The sequence below is a fragment of the Corvus cornix genome, chromosome 1 (assembly GCF_000738735.6).
Source record: "Corvus cornix cornix isolate S_Up_H32 chromosome 1, ASM73873v5, whole genome shotgun sequence".
Lineage (NCBI taxonomy): Eukaryota > Metazoa > Chordata > Aves > Passeriformes > Corvidae > Corvus > Corvus cornix.
In genome coordinates, this window is record NC_046332.1 from 66,022,184 (window position 1) to 66,046,341 (window position 24,158).

Consider the following 24,158-nt stretch of genomic DNA (forward strand, 5'->3'; position numbering starts at 1 on the left):
ATTTATCCTGAAGTAGTGCAGCACTCTCATATTCAATCACGAGATTAGCTAACCTGTTGATGCTGAATGCTTTGCTCATTAGGTGGCTGTCTAGAGACACTAAGCGCAGACATTTGTCAAAAAAATTACTAAGAACTTTTCTGTACATGTATGCACAGCTAAAACATTACTAACTGTATTTCTGCCTTAAGAAAAGAATACAAGCTTTGCAGACTGCAGCAGATATGTTACAAGAATGCTGTTATCAAATTACCTTGGTTCATGGTTTAAATATTTAAGATGCTAAGTCCCAGAACTGCAAAAAGGAATCATAAATATGCTCTTTCAGACCAGGCAGAGATAGTAATATTCAATTCTTAAATAGCAGTACTTTTCCATTATTAGACCTCAAAACACAACTAATGAATGGCTCATATACTTTTCATAAAACAATTCTGAAGTGCCATAAACTTTAATGAGATTTCTTCAGACAGAAAAGTGAGCAGGATCTGGCCCTACTCCGTAATATCCTTTGCTGGATAGAATACAATTGATTTTATGTGTTTGCAGGAATGACCAGGAAATATATGGTGACAAATTAGAAGTTGGTAGCTGCCCAGACAAGGCTTATCTGGAATATGCAATATGGCTGTGTTATTTCTGGCACTATCATTTTGCTTCTGCATGCAACATACAACCATATTGTTGCAAAATTTGCATATGGGGAACACAAAGTCATTGAATTTGTGGACAAAAAAAAATTTCTTAATTCTAATATGAAACACAAACAACTTGGCTTCAAGCTACATATAGTATATACTATAAATAATAATTGAACACGGCTCTAATGTACACACAACAGACATTGTGACTACCAAATAGGAAATCTGTATAAACTTTGGTAACACCCTTTGAAGTCTATTCTTTGAAGACAGTACTTTAAGTGAAATGAGCTTATTTATAAAAGAAGTGCTTTTTGAAAATGCTTTTATGGGCGACACATTTCAAATAGCTTTAAATATCCTTTCCACCATGCCACTCGAGCAATTTGAAATAACTATTTATTAAAGGACTCTTTCTCTGTTTAGTAAATGAGATAAAGTTAAACAGTAAGATACATTTCATTAGCCTGTAATAAAAAGAGCATTGAAGACAAATGTTGTTAAACACACCAATGTAATTTACATTGAATTTTCTGCTGTGGTTTAATATACAATCTGTATTTTTATGTACTGTATCTGACAGCTTCTAAATTCATTTGTTTGCTGTGGTTCCTTTAAAACCTAAATTACTAGAAAGTTTCAGTAAATTAGTTGATCCAAAATCTTATGAACTGATTAAGCTAGAATGGTTTTATTAATTTAGACAAATCTGCAACTGGCTCCTCTCCATCCCTTTAAGCTGAGCTACAGAAAGGCCTACCTGGATGTTAGTCAGAAGGGTCTCTATGGAGGACAATCCATCAGGGAATAGAAAAGGAGATGGAAAACCTGGAGGTAGTGGTTGCCCATGCCCAGTTAGAGAAAGTTTGTCAAGGCTGTCTCTTGCAGTTGGTGTGGAGAGCGGGGTCTCATCTGTATGTGATTGAAACAAAAATATAGAACAAGTTACGCTTGTCTGTTTTTATTAGACCTCAGTAATGGCTTCCCTAGTGGTTTCCAGAACATTTATTGCAAATTGGTTCCTGCTATCAGGAGAAAATGCTTTCTGCTGAATTTTCTTTAATGAAAAAGCTGTGGAGATACAACAAGATAACATTAATGAGTAACTTTATAAGCCTTTTAAATGCAGTCTCTAATGAGACTGAGTTTACAGTGCCATAGAATCTTTTTAAAACAAATATTATCTCACATATACTTGTGATAATATATTCAGGCTGACTTTATGGGCACCTTCCCAATTATCTCATTTTAGTTTGTGCTCTATTTGGATTGACAATAGAATATTTTCTAGCATGACATATATTTTGTATATGAGAAGTATTTGAATACAGGGCTTCCCATACAATTAACCCTTCCCACTCTTAATGGTTCCACTTACAGCTCAGAAGATTTTGCAACACCAAGAAAAACTACAGCTCCCCAATACATTTTTCATCAAGAAAGTACACCTGATTCCCACAATTAATACATACTCTGAACAGTACATGAAATTAACAGCATGGTAACAATCACTGGCCTAATTTTTTTAAGCACGGACATCTCCTAACAATTAGTGCTGAACTCCTCAGTGGATCTTTGTAACAATCAGATCTGATCAGTTCTGACATCACAACAGGAAAAAAGTTGCACAGCTTGAAGACTTCTAAGATTAAAGTTTCACAGATAATCTGTGAACAGATTAAGAATTGGAAAAAAAAAATAAACCCCCACAATTAATAGAAACTTCACTACCCTCATTTGTGGGTTTTTTCATTGGGGTTTTTTTTTGGGTTTTTTTTCACTTTCTGAAACATTTTTAGGCTACTGTTGATACGATATAGAAATTTAGGTCAATTTCTTTGCACCAGATGTTAATCTGAATTCTTCAAAAGGAAAACTATCTATACATATATATATAGATACACATATCTATGCATATTCTTCTTACCAAGGGCTCAGTCATTAACTGACACATTGATGTATCTCAGTACAAAGCAAGGACATCAGAATGTACTCTAGGTATTATGCAGATTCTGCACAGCTATTTGACTACAAAGGAGTTTGTCAAGACTTGCTTTTTTCTATTTTGGCTTTGACCATTGTAAGTTATATATGTTTTGGGCTAGTTAAATTTCTTTTTTTTTTTTTTTTTTTTATTTAATTTTAGTTTCAATAATGGTTGTACTTCTCTATTTATCTTACCATGTTCATTAAAATTGTGTATGAGAGTTGTTCCTAGTTGCCTAAAAAGATCTATCTCTTGGACTGAGTGCAGTGTTTTAAGTTGACATAGTCTGGGACCATGAAAATTTAAATCTGCAGTAACAAAAGGTTACAGTGTTGATGATCTCAGGATGGGAAATCCTTAAAGTCCCAGTTCATTCCAACAGTCCCCATCACCATTCCTCCAGAAGGAAGCAATCTCTAACGATGCTCAGATGCAGACTTCTCGTCCCATCTCCTCACCAGCTCTGGCATGCTGGTCAGTATTTACAGTGCTAAAGTAATAGCTTTTCCTACTATGTCCTTCCACAGAACTACCCAAACAGGCCTTTGGACATCTGCTGCTGGGCTGGTACCATTAAGCTCTTTTATAGACAGTGGAAAGAAGCAAAGGCCACTTTAAGGTACTCATCCATCTGAACTCTCACAGGCATCTACTCCAGGAAGAGGAAAACCTTCCTCTAGAAGTGCCTGCTGGCTGTAAGAGAAGCTTGAGATGAGCAGCTCAGATGGAAAGATCTGATTTTGTGAACATGACTCCTATCCTGGGTGCTGTTCTTCCTACTTCACTGTGGCTCAGGCTGAGAATAGACTACACAAGGAGTAAGACGCTCTGTTTGTCACAACTCATGCCACAATTACTGCTTTCTCATAAAGACATCATTCAAAAGCTTTCCAAGTTAAGGTTACTGAAAGGAATTGATGTTAACCAGGAAAGCTTCAGACCATTCAGATTCATAAAGGATTTTTTCAGCCACATTTAAGTTTTCCAGTCATGTTACAAAGTGCTGAGAAAAAAATGGCTCTAGATTACTGAACCGTTTCCTATCTACCTTACTGAGATTCAAAGCAGGCTCTGAAAAATGTACTATGTGGATGTATCCTCTGTCCTCAGGCTACTCCTCAGCAGCATGGATAGATCTGTAGTCCTTTTGTAGTAATATACTAAAATGTGGCCCTAAATATGAGAATTTTCTTTCCAACTTTTAAAATATTATAGAAATATTCACCACTTCATTAGAAAAAATAAATTATGTATTTCTGGGTATTGAAAACTAGCTTAGTTCAACTTCCAAACTCCTAGTGTCAAAAATCACTACCAAATGTTTTTTTCCAAACTGCTGCCAGAATCGTTATGCTTTCATTAATCAAAAGAAACAAGCCAAAACTTAAACAAAACTAGTTAGACAATAGATTGATAAACAATACATAATATTATTGTGTAGCTGAAAACTTTTTCCTGTACTGAAAATATGGCTTCCCCAAATTATTTTACCCAAATTAAAAAAAAAAAAAAAAAGAAAGAAAGAAAAGAGAAGAAAAGAAAAGAAAATATTTAAAAGCCTCTTCATTGTTACATCCTTAAGTATTTTTTGGTAGAGATTTCTTTATATCAGTGGTTCCAGTGAAGGTATTGCTCTTGCATGATATAGCAGGAAAGAGTCGAATCTCTAGTATGCATGGTGAAGTTGATTCATATAAATGAGAAAGGAAACAGAAAAGACATCATTTTCCTCTAAGTTTGCCAGGAAAATGGATCAATGACCTCCTACTTTCTAAGACTACTTGGAATCTTACTGATAATTTAGGTCTAAAATTGTCAAAGTATTTTAAGAGAGACTAGATGAAACTGACCCACTTAAAAATTCCATAAGCCTTAATTAACTCAAAAACTGCTCTTCCATGCAATTGCTGAGATGCTGAGGGCTCCTAACACAGGTCTTGTAATAGAATTCAAGCAAGGGATCAATTTTTTTTACTGTATTACTACTTTACAATTTATTTAATGTTATACGTGCTATACTTTGTGCATGCTCAACACGTGAAGTTTGTGAAGATTTTTTAACAATGTGTGGCATGGTTTTGCAGCAGGCAAAGTAACTCAAAAAAGATTAGAATGATATGAATTCAAAGGAACATCCAAACTGTTGTTATAATAAATAACAGAAACAAATTTACACTGAAGGGTAGGACGAGAGAAATGAACTTACTCTGAACTTATTCTAATGAAATGTCAACTCAGAAAAAAAGTCAGACTAATGTGACTTTGTTTTCTTGATGTCCCATGTGAAATAAACTTTGAGTGTGAGTATGTTTGAAACAGAGCAAATGTACATACTATACACAGGAAGCATGGATATTTGTGGATGTGAGATAAGCGATGATTGAGGGAATCTTAAAAAAATGCATTTTTAAGAAAAACCACATTGTAAATACAGCCAATTAAAACATAACCACATATCTTAGTAGCAAAATAATACGACCCCTCGCCTTTAAAAAATTTAAAAATAATTTGTTCCTGCACAAGTCTTCTTTTCTCAAAAGGATGAGATATCTTTTGTTTCCAAATAATCATTAGACTAACATCTTTTAAACTGCTGCAAAGGAACTACTAATGTTCCTCTTACACTACTAGCAGAGCAATGCTGCAAAATGATGAGCCCTTGCTGGGAAACAGAGATTTGGTATTTTCAGTCTAAACACATCAAAGGAAGTGTTAGAAGAGAAGTCAGGGCAAAAGGGGAAATAGGGTCAATCTACAACTCCATTGTCAGAGTGGGGAGCGCAACAATGAAAAGAAAGAGGGGGGAAAAAACAAAGAACAAGGCAGAACAAAGAAGTGTCCGGGCCTGCCTTGGTTTGTGCTAGGAACTGAGATGTTATAAATTAACAAATAAACAAGGATAGGACAAGCTGTTACCCAAGCCTCTACAGTATCTGGGCAGAGATGAATATGTGTCTTGACATATGAACTAAATCACCATAACAGGCAAGTCTGAATGCGACACGTATCTTTATAGTATTTGTAAATGCTACAACCACTCCATCCATTGTTACTCAATTTCCAAAATTCACCTGGTTTTGTTCAAACCAGATTTTATCTGTAAACAGCAGCTGGTTTGGGCCAAGTACAACAAACATATTTCACTGTATTTGGTTTGTTGCCATTCTATTTTATTCTTTCACCAGATAGCATGGAAACAGACATCCGGGAAGCTGTGACAGCTATTTAAACAGTAATAGATAAATAGAGGTAGCCACTGTCTTGTCTTTGTTCCTAAAAGCAAGTAGGATAAGTTCAGACCAGTCACCAATCAAACTAGAGAATATTGATATTGCCAGGATTTGAAAGCAAGCGATAATAGCTGGCTGAAAAAAAAATACAGATTACTGGCATTCTGTAATCATGTCATGCTTTTTTTTGCAATGCATCTTGAGGCTTTTCTGTTCTCTGAAAAATATTCCACATGTATTTGTTCCTAACACAGGCTCACTCTTACCATTTGAATGATGAAAGAGGATTTTGCTTCCACTTTTTATTGCCATAAATCTGGTGCACACATTCTTTTCTACAGTGTAAAAACGATCTATTCCACTTGGCTTAATATTATTTTGGTTTACATTGTCAAACACTCTTTAGTACAAAGCTTTATATTTCACCTTCCTCATGGTTAGAGGTTTCAAGTGTGAGAAGCTCTTCAGTTTTAATTCATCTGTAATTCTTGATTTATATTAACACAAAAGAACAAGGATCCCGTATCCTGAATGAAAATGTTTAAAAATTTCAGGCAGATATAAGCAAACAAACAAACAAATAAATAAGAACCTCTTGCCCAATTCCCATACCATTTGGCTGCTTTACAGATTTTGTCATTCAAGATTCACCCTGCATGTTACTGTGGGCAATGCAAGACGACTGTGAAGGATGTTACCACATATAAAAGGAATGTACTGAAACTAACTTTTTAATTTTTTTTTCAATCTACAGTTTATTTACTTCTTTTTATACAAACAACAGCTCTCCAGGACACCCAAATACTCTGAAATTAAAACATTCGCAACTGGGACAGCTGGAAATCAGGAGGGAATATCAAATATTCAAATTGACTGACTGATTGGTTAATGTTTCTGTAACACTTCAAACAGGCTGGTGTTCTCACAGTTAATAGTACCACTGCAAATGCTGTCCACTGAGTTCTGCTTCTTGGATTGGTTTGTTTGCCTGAGGAGTTTGGAAACAGCAACTCTCTAATAATGAAATATGACAAAAAATTAAAAACCTACATGGAAAGGATCACAGCTACTAAGTTTCTTGGATGTGTACTTTACACACAATGGCTTTGTACCTGATGTGATTCCATATACTTGTGCAAGCAGGTCTTACAGAACTCATGCATCTATGTATCAAATCTACCATTATGGACCATTTTCCTAAGTGGAACAGCTTCCAAATACGCACACCCTCACTTCATGTAAAGAACTACACAGGAATGAAAGGACATAGGAATTTAGTTTTATGTGTCCACCTTGGAGGTAGGACTTTCCCTAGATGTTTAGGTGCAGGACTTTCCCACCAACAGTAAGACTCATATTTTCTGACAATTCTGAGATTTTAACCACTGAAAACATAATGTACTAACTTGATGCTTTTCCTTTTTGGAAAAAAAAAAATCAATTAAAAAAATTTCCAGTATTTCTTTAATCCTTTTAAAGAACATGCATTCTCTACAGGTCATTCTTCACTACTGCACAGGACCATTGCTCATCCTGCAGTTGGAGTTGCCTCCATAATTGCAAATGAGAGCCAGATGGAGAATCACTTCTTTAACACAACATTTGGGATCGCTCTTTCTCCAAGGTTCAGTGATACCCATTCTATGCTGATACCTTGCAAGTCAATTTTTCTATAAGCACAGAGGGGGGGGAAAAAAGGAACATAATGCTGGCAGGAATAAGGACATGGAAGGTTAGAAACAGAGAGGGCTTGACAAAAGATGGGAAGTAATCAAGAAGTGAGGAAATAGAAAGTTGAGGAAATAGAAAGTTGAGAAAATAGGGAAGAAGGACACTCAAGGTGGCCAAACATTTTGGAAAGGGCTAATAGGAGTGGGATTATGAGGTGAAGGAGGGGAGGAGAAAGACTGCCCAGGAGCAAGAAATTTATACTGACTCAGCAAGAAATAAACAAAACAGCTAAACTTGGTTTTTACATACAACAGATTTTGCACAAGTAATTCTTGTGATATTTCAAGAATTTTAGTTGAATGTAAATGAAATTTACAGCTGTCAGAGCAAATATATAAAATACATTCTTTAAAGATCACATATTTTAGTCTGTTAAGGAATTACGGGTATAACATCACTAAAAATGAACAGAAAGAGATGGCAATATATATTCAAAAAGTAAAAATGTAATTAGTGGTGATGTTCCAGCTGTGAGGATTTCTTCAGGCTTTTTGGACTAGATCAAGTTGAGTTTATTCTTCATTTTACATGTCCCTAGGAGGGCCTCAGAGTCAATCAGCACAACTTATCTAATTTTCTCTTTCAATAAAAGGATTATTTTAATAACCTTTATCTTATTTTGCAGCCTATTACTGATTAGGGCTGGGTCAAGCAGTATTGGCTGATTTATTTATTCAAGGATTTCACAACATTTTAGAATAAATTATCATTCCTATTTTTAAACAAACATATTTTACCATACAATGGAATGTTAAAATGCCAGTGGTATTTCTATTCTCTCTATTTTGGCATCATAACACGTAACATGCAAAACAAAATTATACAGTTTCTCTGTCCCCGTAATAAAAAGTATCTTGTTTACTCACAGATTTTTTCACACAATTCATTAAAGTGCATTGATCGATCAGGAAAAAAGAAGAAATGGGAAAGTCAGAGATGATTCTGTATATGTCTGATAATTATAAAACACATATATCTTGAACACCTGACAGTAACATTCATTAACTCTGAAGAAATTAAGAAATTAACTTAAGAAATTCCTAAAGATTAAATGATTGCTAAAAAGATATTCAAATATTTTATTGCATTTTTAAACAATGTATTAGTATAAAGAGAAGGCACTTCATAATTTTATAACCTGCAGCTCTTAATTGTAAGAACAATGCCCATTATTTCTTTTTTAAAGATCCTTATATGCTACTGGCAGGAATCGGATGCAGAGTAAGGCCATCTGTGCTTTGGATGCTGAAAAAAATATAAATGTATTTTACCAGTTCATGTCAAACATCCCAATTAGTACTCTGCTAACTCCACTCCATCAGCCAGGCAATAATGAGTGCTAAAAAGAATGTTTCTTGGCTTTGTAGCAATTCCATGAGAACTGCTTATATGCATATATGTATGCAGAGGGTTCTGCAAGTGTGTCTCCCTAGATGTTCCCAAGAGTCATTCTCAGCTTCTTCCAAAGCCATGTTGAGGGGTGTCCACGATCATCTAAGCAGTGAAGGGAGATTTGGTTAGGAAATCAAACCCCAACATTCACAAAACCATCTATTTAATCTCCTTTATTGTGCTGGCTCAGAAGCTGGCTCCCTGGTCATATATCCAGCTTGCCTGAATGTATGCAGAATCAAATGATCAAGCCAAATATTTTCAGTCTAAGCTAAATTCCTGATTAACACCAAACTTCAAATTAGGGACTGGACTTTAAGGCTGCATAATGAATGTATTGTAGGCTAAACCTCACATTTGCAAAATTATGGACATAAATATTCACATCTCAACTGATAACAGCAATACACAAGGCAATGCATCCACAGTATGCATACTTATTTTTGTGCTGCCTCTTCTTCTCTATAACTGCCTCCATATGGCTACTGCAAAATGCAGAGAAAAAAACATTAGACAATGTAACAATTGCATTTTGCTAGAATTTATTGAATCATTTCAAGGGCCACATGACTTGGATTAATAATCCTCTGGACATGTTTCATGAAAGTTGAAAAACATCTATTATTTGGGGATTTAAGGTGGTTTAAAAATAAGGAATATCAACAATATTAGCATTTTTGTCATTGTCATCTAAAATAACAGCACTCCTCTTTTGTAAGCATAATGGTAGTAAGAAGGGAGTTTTTGATAAGAGCACAGCTGGTAACTTGTAATTCTCTGAAGATGAAGGGTTTACGTTAATACCTGGAACTGCATTGTATTCACATTATTTTCCTTGGTCTGTGTTCAGTTAATAATTCTAATATTCATTCTCTTCAGGAAAAAACCAAAAAAGTCAGTGTTTTCAAGAAGTCCATATCTAGCCATTCTGCAATTATGGGGGCCTAAGTATTAATTCTCCTGCTACCTTGTCACGTGGCCCATGTTCTTGGTAATCTGCTGACAGCACGAATCAGATGCCCAAAAAGAAAATGAATATATGGTAATGTGTCCAAGCAACACTCGTCAGCTGTCATTCATTCAGCGGCTCATAACCTGTCCCATACCCTCATCCCAAGAGTGCTGGCAAGCAGATGAGGTTGACCAGGCATGCTTGGCATCTACTGTAAAGTGGCAGCACAGAAGTCAACAGTATTGTGTTTCACAAGTAAGTATGTCAGAGAAGTTCAACAGAGAAGGCAAAAGAAGTTTAAACACTTCTTATTTATGGCAATTTACACTGGTCATCTATCCCAGCAGGAAAATATTTATCTGGTCAGAATATGTAAAACTGGATCTATTGATTAATTTAAGTGCTTTGCTTAATTGAATATTCATACAGAATACTGTCTTGCTTCTTTTTATGAAAATGAGAAAATCTCATATTTTAGATAAATACATAAAATGTCCAGTGACACTGCTTTTTGCAGAAACCCAGTATTTAAAAACACGTATACTCATATTGTCTTTACTTCCTTGCAAGATCCTATTAATTGCCCATGATTTTAATAACTTAACAAAAGGAACACTAGCAATTACCTCTAATATTTGGATTTAGAATACATGAATTAGACCAGTGAATAAAATGACCAGCCTAAAATGCACAGCAAGACAGAAACATATTAAGGAAAGCTGTTCCTGAGCTTTTGCCTTGCCAAAATTCCTGTCCTGGATGTATTATGCCAGTAAAATAAAATAATCAGGAACTGGAGATGGATTTAACTGACACAACTATATGGGGCTACTGGGCAATAGGTTCAGGAATTCATGAGCATGCAATGAAAAGCATCAAATGCTTTGAAAATGCAGGGGAAGGAACCATGCTTTGAAAACAAAGTACTGAGGGGACTGTTGCTGGTCCAGCCCTGCAGTCAGGCTTCTGAGAGGTTAAAGGAACAGGTGTTTTATCATCAATAGTTCAATAATATGTCCAGTCATTGCCTGGGCACCCAAATGGCAATACACACTTTTTACAGAAATATACGATCTAGTAACTCCAGGTCTTAACTCTCTTCACACCTAGTACATCAAGTGTTACTGAAAACAAAAGGACGTGAAGAGTCCTGTTTTGACAAACTCCCACCAGGAAGAATACAAAAGGAGTGAGCTGATTTAGTATCATGAAGCAGTATAACACAGAGGCTTCCTTATTTTTGTGGCTGAAACACCCACATTTGCATAAGAGAGTATATTTAACTCACTTTTTCCAAATTATTCCACAATATTTTTTTAGCAGATATAATAAACATCCTTAATGTGTCTATCTACAGAATGGTTCCAGTACTCAGATGCAAATGTTGTAGACAATAATCGATGTACACAGTTTGGATTATATGGTTATGATATCCTAATAGAAATTTGGCTGTCTGCCTATGGGAGTTCAATATGAGCTTCATAGTTTATAGCATCAGAAATAGTCCTTTACAATATTATAGCCACATTTCTCAAACCATTGCCTATACATTATATCCTAATATCTGATTTTCACAGAAATCCATAATAATAAACAAACAAAATCCCTACACCCCAGAGTGCTCAGAAACAAAATTCAGAATGAAAAGGCAAGCATTTTTACATCTGATAAGATTTCTCTAGCAATTCATTCATCAAACATCTGCAACAAGCTGCCAGAATGTGTCCATCAGTGAGATATCTATGGCATTCACTAGCTTGATGCTCACTGATAGAATAATGTAGAAGTTTTACCTCTAATGTTTTCTGCTCCATTTGAGGCATCCACTTTAAAGATTTGGCCTGCACATGTTTTCATGTCTTGGAATATGTAATTTATGCTAATATATCAGAATACATATTAGAGAAGACCAAAAAAAATATCCTTTATGTATTTATGCATTCTGAGTCACATACAGCACTGATTTAAGAAGATAAAAAATAGTTTGGAGTCATCATGTAACATGGATCAGTTTGGCTTACATTAAATACAGAAAATTAAAGTACCCTGCACAGCAAAGATGCCATACACTTGTTGGTAAATTAAAATCTCTTTTGGGATCCAGTTTAAAACCTTCATGCAAATTAAATATTTTGTTCAGTCTTTTATCTACATCATATCATAATATCAAGGAAATATGCAGTGCATCTCCACTATAGGGACAGATCTGCTTACTAATTTTGTTTCATATCAAAACTTCTGTAAATGTTTCAATGTTTCTGCCAAGAACATAATTGAAAAATTATTTTTTTCAATTCTTAAGCAATTATTAATGTTATGTAACAGAAACAAAATACAAATCCCAAGAGTGGTTCACAGGTTCTCTAAGAATTTACAATAATTTATGTATATGATAGCTGTAAATAAACAAAACAGAAATCAAAATATCTTTAGCATTATTGTACTGTGAAAACAGTTACTGCCTAAACAAACTGAAACAGACTGTGCAAGCTCTATTATCTCAACCTGATGATATCATTATATATTTAAGGATAATACTTTTATTCTGTATCCCAATAACAAGTTGGCTTTTATCCCACCTAGTAAAAAAAGCAAGAGCCACATCTGGAAATGACCACCCTACATGGTTTTGTGAACTGCTGCCCCCAGAAGATTGAGACAAGCAAGTCACAGCAACTTCAGTGATTTTTTTGTTCAGTTTACGAAAAGGAAGTGAGTGCTGTGGACTGATGGCTGTATACAAAATTAGAGCACAATTACAAAAATTTTAGCACAATGAGTTCAAAAGGTAAAATCCAAATCCTTTATTTTCAGAATCACTGTCTTTGTCCTTGTCCTAGCTGTTCCACAACTCAGCTTACTGATTCCTGCACTTTTTCCTTACATCTCAGACACTTTCCTCAGTAGCACTGATTGTTTCTAAAGTGTCTTTGTTTCAGTAGTTTCTTCCCATTCCAAGAGATGAAAAAATTAGTTTGCTTGTTGAAATTGCAAGACCAAAGAAAAAAATACTATTAGAGAAAAGGAAAAGATTGTGACAGAAATCTGAAGGGACAAGTCAGCCTAGATAATCTCTCTGTTTACAAAATAGAACAGATCTTGACTTCTTTTCTCCTTATTCATTCTCACATACAAAACTCATTCTCTCATATAAAACTGTGAAAACAAGATCTGAATCATTATGAAAACAGGTAAGAATTCAGAAAAGAAGGTCTTAAAACTACATCTTTAGTTTATGTTCCATTTTCCTGTATTTTGGTAAAATCATAGCCGGAGTGGTTCTGATCTGACTTCTGCTATTTTTGCAAAAACAGCCAACCCAACCCAACCAACCAACCAAACAAAATTAAAGAAAATATAATTATGTTTGCACGGGAATGTGTAAGAAGGTTCAACATTAGGTCCAGTGGTTTGAAAGATGAGCATTTTACTATCCTACTTTACTATGTCTTTGGTCTATAAAAGAAGATACCACTATGTAACATCACATCCTTCATAGAGGTACTAAAGTTGAACTGATGATCTTATCTTATGCTTAATCTCAATTCCTCCAAAGATTAAGTGTACAGAAGACATTTCTAAGTTCAGGACTTGCCTCACAACTCTTACGCAGTGTGCTAAATTTGTTTTTCAGGTTAAGAACAGGAGAGAAAAGAAACCCAAGGGAATATATTCAGAAAAACTGCTTTAACTCTATCACTATTTTTGGATGTTGTGTCTTTGTACAGCATTAAGGGTGGCATGGTACAGTCCCATTATACAACAGATGTTAAATGCAAAGTAAAAAAAGTCAGTTGTAAATGATTGATGGTACTCTTTACTATTTCAAAATAAGCCCTGATTATTTATAAAATTTTGGTCACTGCTTGAAAGCATTATATAAACCTAAACAATTGATCCATTTTTCAATGGCTTTTGTGTGTAATGTATTATGTATGTTTTTACATTCTTCTGTGTAAAAGGCCCTGGTGTACAAGAAATGTTTAGAGTTTTGAGTGCTCCACCCAGTCCATATGGTAGGTTTGCTCTGTGTGTGAAACCTACCTTTTTCCACCAGGTCCATATGGCAGGCTTAAGTTAGCCAGGGCCTTCTATCCTCCACAGGGGCCATATGGCAAAGAGCTCAGTGAACACTCATTGACCTTCTACTAATATTTTACATTTCTCTAGCACATAGACATACAGACAGACATATAAAACTGATCAGATTGAGTAGAAAAGAGTTGGCTCCTGAAACTTCTTCAGCCACATAACCAGCACATCTATGACAATATGGTAATAGATGTGGAATCTGGTTTTTATTAAAAACCTGAGAAGTCAAATGTAAAATTTATCAAATTATTTGATAAACTCATCTAATACTTTTATATATTTTGACAGATTGTTATATAATTATGTTAACAAACTGGTAGACATTAATATTGACATTTCACAACTAGTTTTTAATGTTACCTTACCAGAATGGAACCAAATCCCTTGAATCCACCCACTAAAAAAGGATGCATGCCATAGATAGTGAAAGTATTTTTTTTTAAAGATTTGGCTCTGTGCTGCCCTACAAATAGCATGTTTTGAACAGGCTACTGCTCTCTTATTGCATTATAAATGAACTGGCAATAAACCAGAGAAAGAATAACTCAATAGCAACAGTAAACCACATGTAGAGAGATAACAATCTACAAGTCACACGTAAATAAATTACTATTTCTTGCAGGCACAATACCTCTACCCTTAGTACTGGAGTAAAAGGAAGAGAATATGGTCTGAAAGCCATAGTATCTTCCTTCTATTGCCAGTAGAATCGGATGTCAGGACACGAGTAAAAGAGTTGCATTGGGTTGGATGACAACGAACAGGGATTTAAAATAAAATGAAAAAGAAATGGCAACTTTAAATCATAATCTGTACTTTCAAAGCAATTACTCTAAAATTCATACATTGTTATAATGTTTACAACTCAATCCAAAGCTTTGCTGTAATTCTGAAGTAATTTAGGAACCCTCAGCATCTTATTTATACAGGAAAGATGGAAGCAATTTGTAACATGTTTATGAAAGTTTTATTGTACCTACAATCTGATTTAAGAAATGGAACAGTATTCCCCAGTAGTAGAAATTTTACAAACAAATTTTACCTACTTGAAACTCAGAACATTAGGAAATATAAAAATGATAATATATTGTTTTTACTCACAGGATTTATAATGCTTTCATCTGGTTTCCTCTTGTTTCAGTTCATGTAAATAACCCCTAAGTTGTCACATGAATATTCAAATATCACAAAGAACTATCAGTGTTGAAAATAAATATCATAAAGAATTCAGAACAAGTATGCATGTACATGCTCTCCTAGTTTATTTTTGTATATAGAATTTATGTTTTACTCTGCAAACAATCAATAAAACATGAAAGAGTTTTCCACAAGGAATTTATCTTCTCATTTCAAAGGATCCAAATAACAAGAAGCATTTTAGGAAACTGTAAGTATTTTATGAAAGATTAAAAAAGACTAACTATTAAGTTCACACCTCTTCCTCCTATCTTCCTGCTTTTGATCATTGCCAAATACAGCTAAATCAATGGGAAAAAAATTAATTAATATCAGGGGTTAAGAAACATGACCCCAAACTCTTTGACTCTTAACTTTCACTGTAGGAAAGGCATAGAATATAGGTTTAGTATTCATTTATCCCTTTTGTTCAGTAGCTCTTTTTTTGATATATTCTCTATATATGATCTTTTGCATTTTCCGTTTCTATTTTCAATTAACAGTGTATAGGTACAAACTTCTAAATCTGAAGGATCTGTCCATCTGCATAATTGCTCACGAAAATTGATATGCAGAGCTCACTCTCTAGTCAATAGGGTTTAGGGAGTTTCTAAAAGAGATGAAGGGTAAAATTCCTCTGTCTAGATTATCCAGTCTGCCATGGAAGCAGCAAGGACCTAAATTCTCCACACAACAAAGAAGAAAAGGTAGGTGTCTATCAGATGCAGCTGTTAGACAGTGCCTAAACTTTAGCAGCAAGATTCCCCATTTTGAGACTTCTGTGTGCACCATCTTCATTCAATGAATCATGCAAAGAACGAAGAGGATTATTTCAGAGGCCTATGTTTCAACAGTATAGATCCCACTATATAATTTGAACATAATAGAAAGAAAGATACCTTTTTAGATAGAACAATCAAATATTTCTTTGTTTAATGGGATTTAGAGATAATTAAAATTACTATACTCTTAAGATCCTTGTCATTTTAGTATAGCTCACAAAGACATTCTTATAAAAATATAAGTTATAATTTTATGCTTTGTATTTTCTTACTGAATCAGCAGCTTTCTCTTTTGGGAGAACATGTTAAATTAATTGATCATCTCAAATTCTTTATACATATATATAAAGCAAGAAAAGCTGTGAACCTGACTTCATAAATATAATTCAGTAGGATTTTGTTAAAGTTTAGATGTATAGATTTGTATTTGAAATCCTCTGAAGGTTACAGGGTGAAACCTTCCAACAATATCTCCAAGTCTTCAGGGACCAAATCCCATTATGTGGAGTTCAGTGAAGAGGGTAAACACTACCATAAAGAAATACAAATTGCACATATTTCCCATTTAGCCAGTGTCACAAAAGTTCACCATTTAGAATTCTAACCAGTTAGGACTTATTCTTGGAGGTCAAGTACCTTGTGAACCTTGTCATCTCACTGATGACATCATATCCCATCCATCAATTCTTTCAGGAGCACACTTGCCATCTGCTCAGCATGCTATAATAACTTATTAGACATATTCACAGGGTAACAATCTGTACAATGACACTGTTATCTTAATGCTGGCACATAGAGAGATAGCAGCCATCGTTCCCCTGTCACAGCACAATTATTCTACCTTCCAACTTTAAAAGACAAGTTACTTTGATATTTTAACTTTTTATTAAATCACACAGAATGAATTCTCATCAGATACATGTTTAAGGCTTTGTGGAGTTTTTTTGACTGGGTACTGATAAAATTAGGCTACAGCACAAAGTCCCAAGTTCAGTTGATAGAACTGCTTTGTACCTTGAAAGTTTCTGAAGTCATGCTCATTCTTTAGAGTGCAAAATAAATAAAAACACCTACTATACAATCATGTGCATACAACCAGCACTGAAATCCAACTTAGTCTTTGCAAACATATTGACTTTCTAAATCTAGTATTACTTTTTATCTACCTGTCTTAAACATCTATTCTTTCTAACAGCAATTACTAGCTAGAAATAAAATATGCAGCCAAAGTGCTAATACTAAGCCATAGCACTTTTTGAAATATAAAAGCAATGTGAAATTTCATAGATGTCTATATATATTTCTGCAGCTTTTGTAAAGCATGCTAATACCAAGCATGCTTAGCACAGCTGTTGTCACAGCACTTCTGACTTAATAGAAGTCCACTATAAATCTCCCTCAACCTCAAAAAATATTTTCAGAAAAAGGGCAATATTTATTTTGCATTACACAGAATTCATCCTCTGTTCCTTCCTTTGGCTCGTCATTTATTCCAGCTTACACTGTGATCAACATTGTACTAAAATAAAGTCAAGTACAACAGCCGCTCTCTGCCCATCAAAACTCACAGACGTCTGCCAAGCACTTGTAACAGCTGGTGTTACATTAATTAGTTTAAACTATTTATTTCATCCATCTCCAGAGCAGATTGAGCAAAAACATTAGAGATTATTCTAGCATCTGTAAGTGCCCTGCAAACATTAACCAACCAAAGTTAAAATATTAGCCATTAACTTATAGTATATGTAAGACTCTATACATTTATTGTAAATAAAAAGAATCTGCAGTTTAACATAGCTTTAGGAAGTTTTCTTTGATTGCCTTTTTAAAAATCTGAGTTTAAACTTTTATAAGACTTTGTGCCCATAAAGTTTCTTTCAAAAAAAATTATTGCTAGAAAGCTATTATAATTCCTGGCAGCATGGACCATTAAGCAATATATGACAGGGACTGGGTGACTCAGTGGATTAGTCAGAGGTTTTATGTCCACTGTTGGAATCCAGCCCTAAATACGGTGATCAAAACAGTGTTATCAAACGGTTGTAAAAATCTCAATTAAAATCACTCCTATAGCATCTACTAAGTTTTTAGTGGACAACATTATACATCTTTCACTATTGACAGAGTTCTCACAACTCTCTTTTTTCTTTTAATAGGCTGAGAATGGATGCTGGCGAAAGAATGTTGATTATAAGAGGTCCTAATGCCACGTTCCCTACTGAAATGGCTCAGAAACAGGAGCCAATGCAAGGATGGCAGGAGCAGGCTCACAGCCACTGTCCATGGGCTCTCCTCCATCAAAAATAAAAAGCTTCCAACCTTGCTCAATGAAATACTTAATGTGAGAATACTTATTTTTAATGTGTAGGGCTCAAAAAGGAAATCAAAGTCATGTGCAAAAGCTTAAGGGGTAACTCCTTCCTCAAAGAATTCATCTGTAAATAAGCAAGAGGGAAGCAGAGGCACAGAGTTGTGAAGTGCTTTGCCCAAAGTCACACAACGGGTTATTGGCAAAGCCTGAAAAACAATCTCAGTTTCCTGACTCTCACCTCGTTCAGGTATATTGCTTCATGAGTTTTCCCAAACAACACCAAAATCCAGTAGCTCACTTGCAGAATAAAAAATCAGGTTCATGCATATATGAAGTTTATTTGAATCAGACTCTTATACATTAATGTCCCCAAGTCTGACAAGATTATTTCTTCTTTTTTTCAGAATTATAACATGGAAATATATGTTGCAATAATATTTTTTACAATGTAGTTACTGAAATTAGCATTAGATTTAATTAAATCCAGCTAAAAAATAATATTCAATTTTATCAGTTTAGAAAGCTATACCTACCCTCAAAATATTTGCATTTGCAAAGAAAATTAACAGATTCAGCTTCACTATCTGAACACTAAAGTGAAAAAAGCATTCTGACATTTACGATAAGATACAACAGAGATCCCAATCCTGTGATATTCTAGTTCTTTAAAGCTCTGACTGGCTTGGTATGACTTCCTATGGCCATTAGAAATGACTGTAAGTGATGGAAACTGAAGTAAAAACTATCATCTGTTTTCACTTTTCTGTCCTGTCTTATCTCCATGAAACAAGATTTTTTCTCTTTGCTTCATTCATTACATCTCTTTTTCTCTCTCTGCATGTGTGTATGTGAATATATCTATGTGTATGTATGCATCTATGCATATATTCAAGATACTTACTGTGTTTTTTACCACCCACTGCACAGTGGGTCCTCTTACTTACTCCCCCAGCCAAAAAGGCAGGGCCATAGTTAATGCCAAACTTGCTCCAGACCATGCAAGCAGAAGTGCCAAAGCACATATAAGAATGGCCTCCTCAAACAATACTAATAGCTCTTTTTCATGCTCACTCTTTATTGGCCTCGACAGCCAGCAAGAGACAGACACTCTTTTCTATTCTTAGGTTCTCAGAATTTATAACATGCTACATCTGCCACATATCTGTTGGGTCACATGGGTTCTGCTATTCAATTCTCCATTTTTATTTTTATTTTTATTTTTAGTACAAGGACCATTGTTGAAATAACTTGTTGGACAACCTGTTCTTGAAAGGCAAAACTCACAACAATCACAAAACTTCTGATCAGATGAGACAGTGTTCTGACTTAAATCCTCTCTTTGAAAAAAATTGTATTCCCCTCAGTTCTTCCCACTTCTAAAAAATAACCTAAAAAGATATACTGAATCTCACCACAGACTGAGGAACACCTGATTGTTTAACAAATGCCCTACAAATGATTCATTTAAAAAGCCTGTTTTAACCAAGGTTCTTAACTAATACTGACCACCAGGTTCTGTTTTCATTTACACCACAATTGAGGCGTAAACAAAGGCAGCAGGGGCCCTCACAGAGATCTCAACTCCCCCTTCACATTGAAGGAGTACATTTCATTATAAACTCTCTCTGTATAATAGATTTCTTGCATTCTCATTTTTTTGTTAATATTTCATGCTCAATTTTTATTTCTAAATACAACTCCAATACAACTCCATTCAACAGAAAAATGTTAACATGCTCCCAGTTCAATATTCTGCTTTACCTCTTGCAGCAATCAGTTTAAATGTATAAAAGCTACTGGCCAATTTAGATTTTTTTTTTCCTTCTTCTATTTCTTTTTCATTGTAAAATTCCTTTTTATTCAATAGCAACGTTAATTGCTAAACTTTGTTACAGAACCCTTTGTTCTTGCTGAAGTCACTTTGCTTGTCTCTCCTACTGTAAGGACACCAAATCCTAAAAGCTGGCAAGAATGCATATGTTTATTTCACCATTGCTCTGCAATTACTGAATGCCACTTAATTATAGCAACAGATGCTCGAGTGTAGGAACCAGAAAAATCAAACGCCTCATTTCCAGGTTATTTTTTTCCATTGCTTCTGCCAACAGCAGATGTGTGAGCCCCTTGTGCTCTGGCGTAAATACTTATCAAATCCTAACAGGTCACCTATGTCACAAACAACATTTCAGATGCAACTGTTTCACCTGATAATAGGCTCTGAAAATAAAACTGTGAGCTGTAAATACAATGTATTCGGAATGAAATGCCATAATGTGAAATTGCTTTTTCTCCAGCTACAACAGAAGTCCTTGACAGTTTTTGGCAGTGATAAATCACCCTCCCATTAATTGTCTCCTCTCTCATTGTGAGGTGAGCTGCTAAAAGGGGCAGTCAACAAAAATGACTTAAAGGACAAATTTTGGCAAAAAGACAATGAAGAAATCTGTCATTGCTAAGCCTCCAGTAAACTGTCATGAAACAATCAAAATATATGTAGCTGAAGTGTTTATGTCTTTGTTAGAAAGGTTATAGAATGACAAGTTTATAGTTAAAACAGGAAGCTTAGAGGGACCAAACTTGCAGGCCCTTGAGTCACCATTTCTCCACATGTTCTTTAAAATGGTATGCAAATCCTATTAGGGCTTCAGTTTACACAGAGTTTGTCTTAACGACCCTATTTTCTGACTTTTCCACCCCCTCACCCCAGACAACAGAAAGTCCGTGTGAAGGCATGGCACCAGCTACAGTAAATCTTGCACCCAGTCTGAAGTTCCTTCCTTATGTGATTTAAGCCTGTGATTTAAGCCTGAGAAGAAGACACTTACCACCACACAGATGCTGACCTTTCCTTCTAACCCCTCCAACTCCTGGTGTTAATCTGAGCAAGACCCTCTACCTGAGTGGTTTCCATGCACTGAGGAGCAGCTTTTGCTTCCTGCAGAACAGGCGACATTGCCAGTACCCACGCACGGACCCAAGACCGAGGAGTGTGAAACGATGTCTGCTACCTTCTCCTCAGAAGTGACACTCCCCATGACTCACGTCACCTAGCCTGGCTCCAGTCTGCAAATAACTCTTCCCCACTGCAACTCTTCTACAGACAGAACAAACCAGAAGCTCTTGCCTCAGGATCCTGCTCTGTAGGAGAAAGAGTTCAAAATCTGGCAATAATTAAACTTTTTTTTTTAAGGCTGCTAATATGTAAAATGTAGGGAGATGGCTACCAGTCTTTCCTGCCCTCAGACTGCCTCCACCTCTAGGGCATTCAAACAGCAGATGGTATGTTTAAAGACCACAGGTTATCCCTTTGTGTAGGAGGGGCAGGGCATGCTTGTCAGATCCACACCTCCAGAAAGGGCAACATTTCTCCTTTTAGAAACAACATGGTGCTGTCACTTTTTAATTATGGTTGTTTTTTATTATTTCGTTTGATGAGACTGGGAAGTGAAAGTATTCTGAGAATTAAAAAAAAAAAAAAAAAAAAAAAAAAAAAAAAGAAATATGAAATTTCTGTTTACCTGTCAGCAGATGGTTGGAACTTTACCATAAGCAAGGTTAGAAAATGATTTGTTACTAATGTGCCTGTCAAGGGCAACGTCTGGAGTTTGGTTTTATATTTATGTTTGTAAGAAAATTACAATATAAATATAAATGAGTTGCATCAGGTATTTAAACTAGACTGGACAGGGTGCTAGAAAATATATGTCAGGAACATTTCCCACACCAGCAGGAAGATGAACTAGGTGACCTAGCATGTCTTTTCCACCGCAGACTTCTACCATTTCTGTATTAACCGAGGATGATTGATACCAAATATCCCTTTATGCTACTACCCCTTTTCATTTTGCTGCATATTTGTATGCTTTCTGGGGGAGTTGATATTTTAGGAGAACAGCTATGGGGAAGTACTAAAGGGGATTCTTCATCCCGATGGGTGAGAACTGAGGAAGGTCACACAATAGCTTGTGTAGCCATAGCAGCTTTGTTGTCATGGCATGAGAATCCTTCGGCAGTTCTTCTACTTTTACAAAGGAGCAGTCATCTAACATTGTGAGGTGTTTAATGTAAAGCCTGCTTTTTTGACATGGTTATCACAAGCTATTTTGTGTCCAGACATTTACACAGACCTTGTGTTATCCGTGATTTATCCCCAATCCGTGTTCCTCAATTGTGCTTAAACATGGTTATAGTTGTAGTAAATCATATGTTGAAACACACAACTAGAAGGAAGGAACCATATAGTTATCACTAGCACTGGAACATTAAACAATAATACTCCACTGAGCACCAGCATCATCAACAAGTTTCCATCAGCCTGGTCCTGCACTCTAGCTAACACAGGTATTTCCCCTTTCCCTTCATCTCCATCTTCCATTTGGAACTCTTTCAACAGCCACTTAAGGATCACATTATAGGGTCTCTGAAGTCTGAGAATTATAACCAGCTCAAATTTAAAAAAAAACAAACCAAACCAGTCAACCAAAAAAAAAGTCAAAGTCTCAACATACCCTTTGGAAGAATTCAATGAATTTTGCCAGGAAATTACACAGGTTGTCTTTCAAACTGAGAAAACATAGTGACAAAGTCTATATGAACATTATATTAAAAACTAAGAATAATCCAGAAACTGGTGGAAGGCATTTCAGGAAACAAGGACTGTCTTCTGAAAGAAAATGTAGACTAATTAGGAGAAAACTGAGAAATTTCAGAGATTCCTAGGTATGGTCTAATCATGTGTGACTTAAATTTTGATAAATGTACTCTGTGTGCATAAAACATCTCTTGAATGACAGAAAAGCAGAAGAAATGAAGTGATTGAAGTTTTTTGTTTTCCTTTTTTTTTGGTGATGAGCCAGTGTGAGAGCTTACTGTGAGCATATGGAGATAGCATATTTGCAAGTCCATCTCTGGAGGATTGCAAAAGGCCCTTAGCTTGTGAAAAACAGCAATGTTATTTTTTTTAACGTTCCCTATATTTAGAGATTAAATCGCTCACTGCACAAACCCATTTGGAACAGGCGAGAAGGTGAAAAGGATAATCAGTACAGTCACTGGTCCGTGTTTCCTAAACGCTTTTGAAAACATTACTGTGTGCAGGCATAAAATTAGCGGCAGGACCTTAAAAAGGCTGGCATTTAGCATGACTTTTTGGAAAGTGACACCCTCATTTTTTTCTTGTAGGATATCATTAAATTTCAATCGCCCTATGGCAGTGCCTTTCCATTAATAACCAATTCACTGTGTCACTTTGGCTCTCCTTTGAAATAATGAGCCTTTGCTTCGCTTTAATAAATTTAAACATATTCTCAAGGCCAGGGAAGATAGGAAACCGCAGATGGGCTGAGAAAAACACGATTCATAAATCCTTAACTGCCTGAGATCGTTGAGAGCAAAACAAAGTAACACTCGTAAAATATTAAACAATCCCAGCTGTATGAGTGAAGCTTCATTAACAAAAATGGACTATTTACTGCCTTCAACAGAGCCTGTGGGTGGAAAGATTCAGAGAAATCTTCTTTAGAAAAACACTGTCATCCTCATTTTGATTCTTTAAGCAACTGATGGTATGGTAGATACTTATTTTGCATGGCCATATGCAGAAACATTTTAGCAGAAAATTAATGATACTCTGATTACATTAAATACCACAAATCATGCTTCATCATATAAGCAGGAGTGAAAGAAAGCAGAGAAATTTAGCAAATATTTTATCCTTGAAGAATTCACATGCCAATAGAAGTAAAACATGACAAACTTTATTTAAATCATAAGGGACTTCTCTAGCGCTCTAAAGTAAACACAGCAATATGAGTAACAGCAAAGACATCAAGCAATGCCATTGCTTCTGCTAGGAAGGTTCGGCA

At 35.4% G+C, this 24,158-nt stretch overlaps 1 protein-coding gene across 6 annotated transcripts in view; it reads right to left on the reverse strand.

Annotated features, from left to right (window-relative positions):
* DACH1 (dachshund family transcription factor 1) overlaps positions 1-24,158 on the reverse strand; it is a 356,766-nt gene that overhangs the window by 49,625 nt on the left and 282,983 nt on the right. For all 6 annotated transcript variants that reach the window (XM_039562277.1, XM_039564712.1, XM_039565348.1 and 3 more), the window contains one exon: positions 1,402-1,553. In XM_039562277.1, the coding sequence (XP_039418211.1) occupies positions 1,402-1,553 (152 nt within the window). The remainder of the gene's footprint in view (positions 1-1,401; positions 1,554-24,158) is intronic.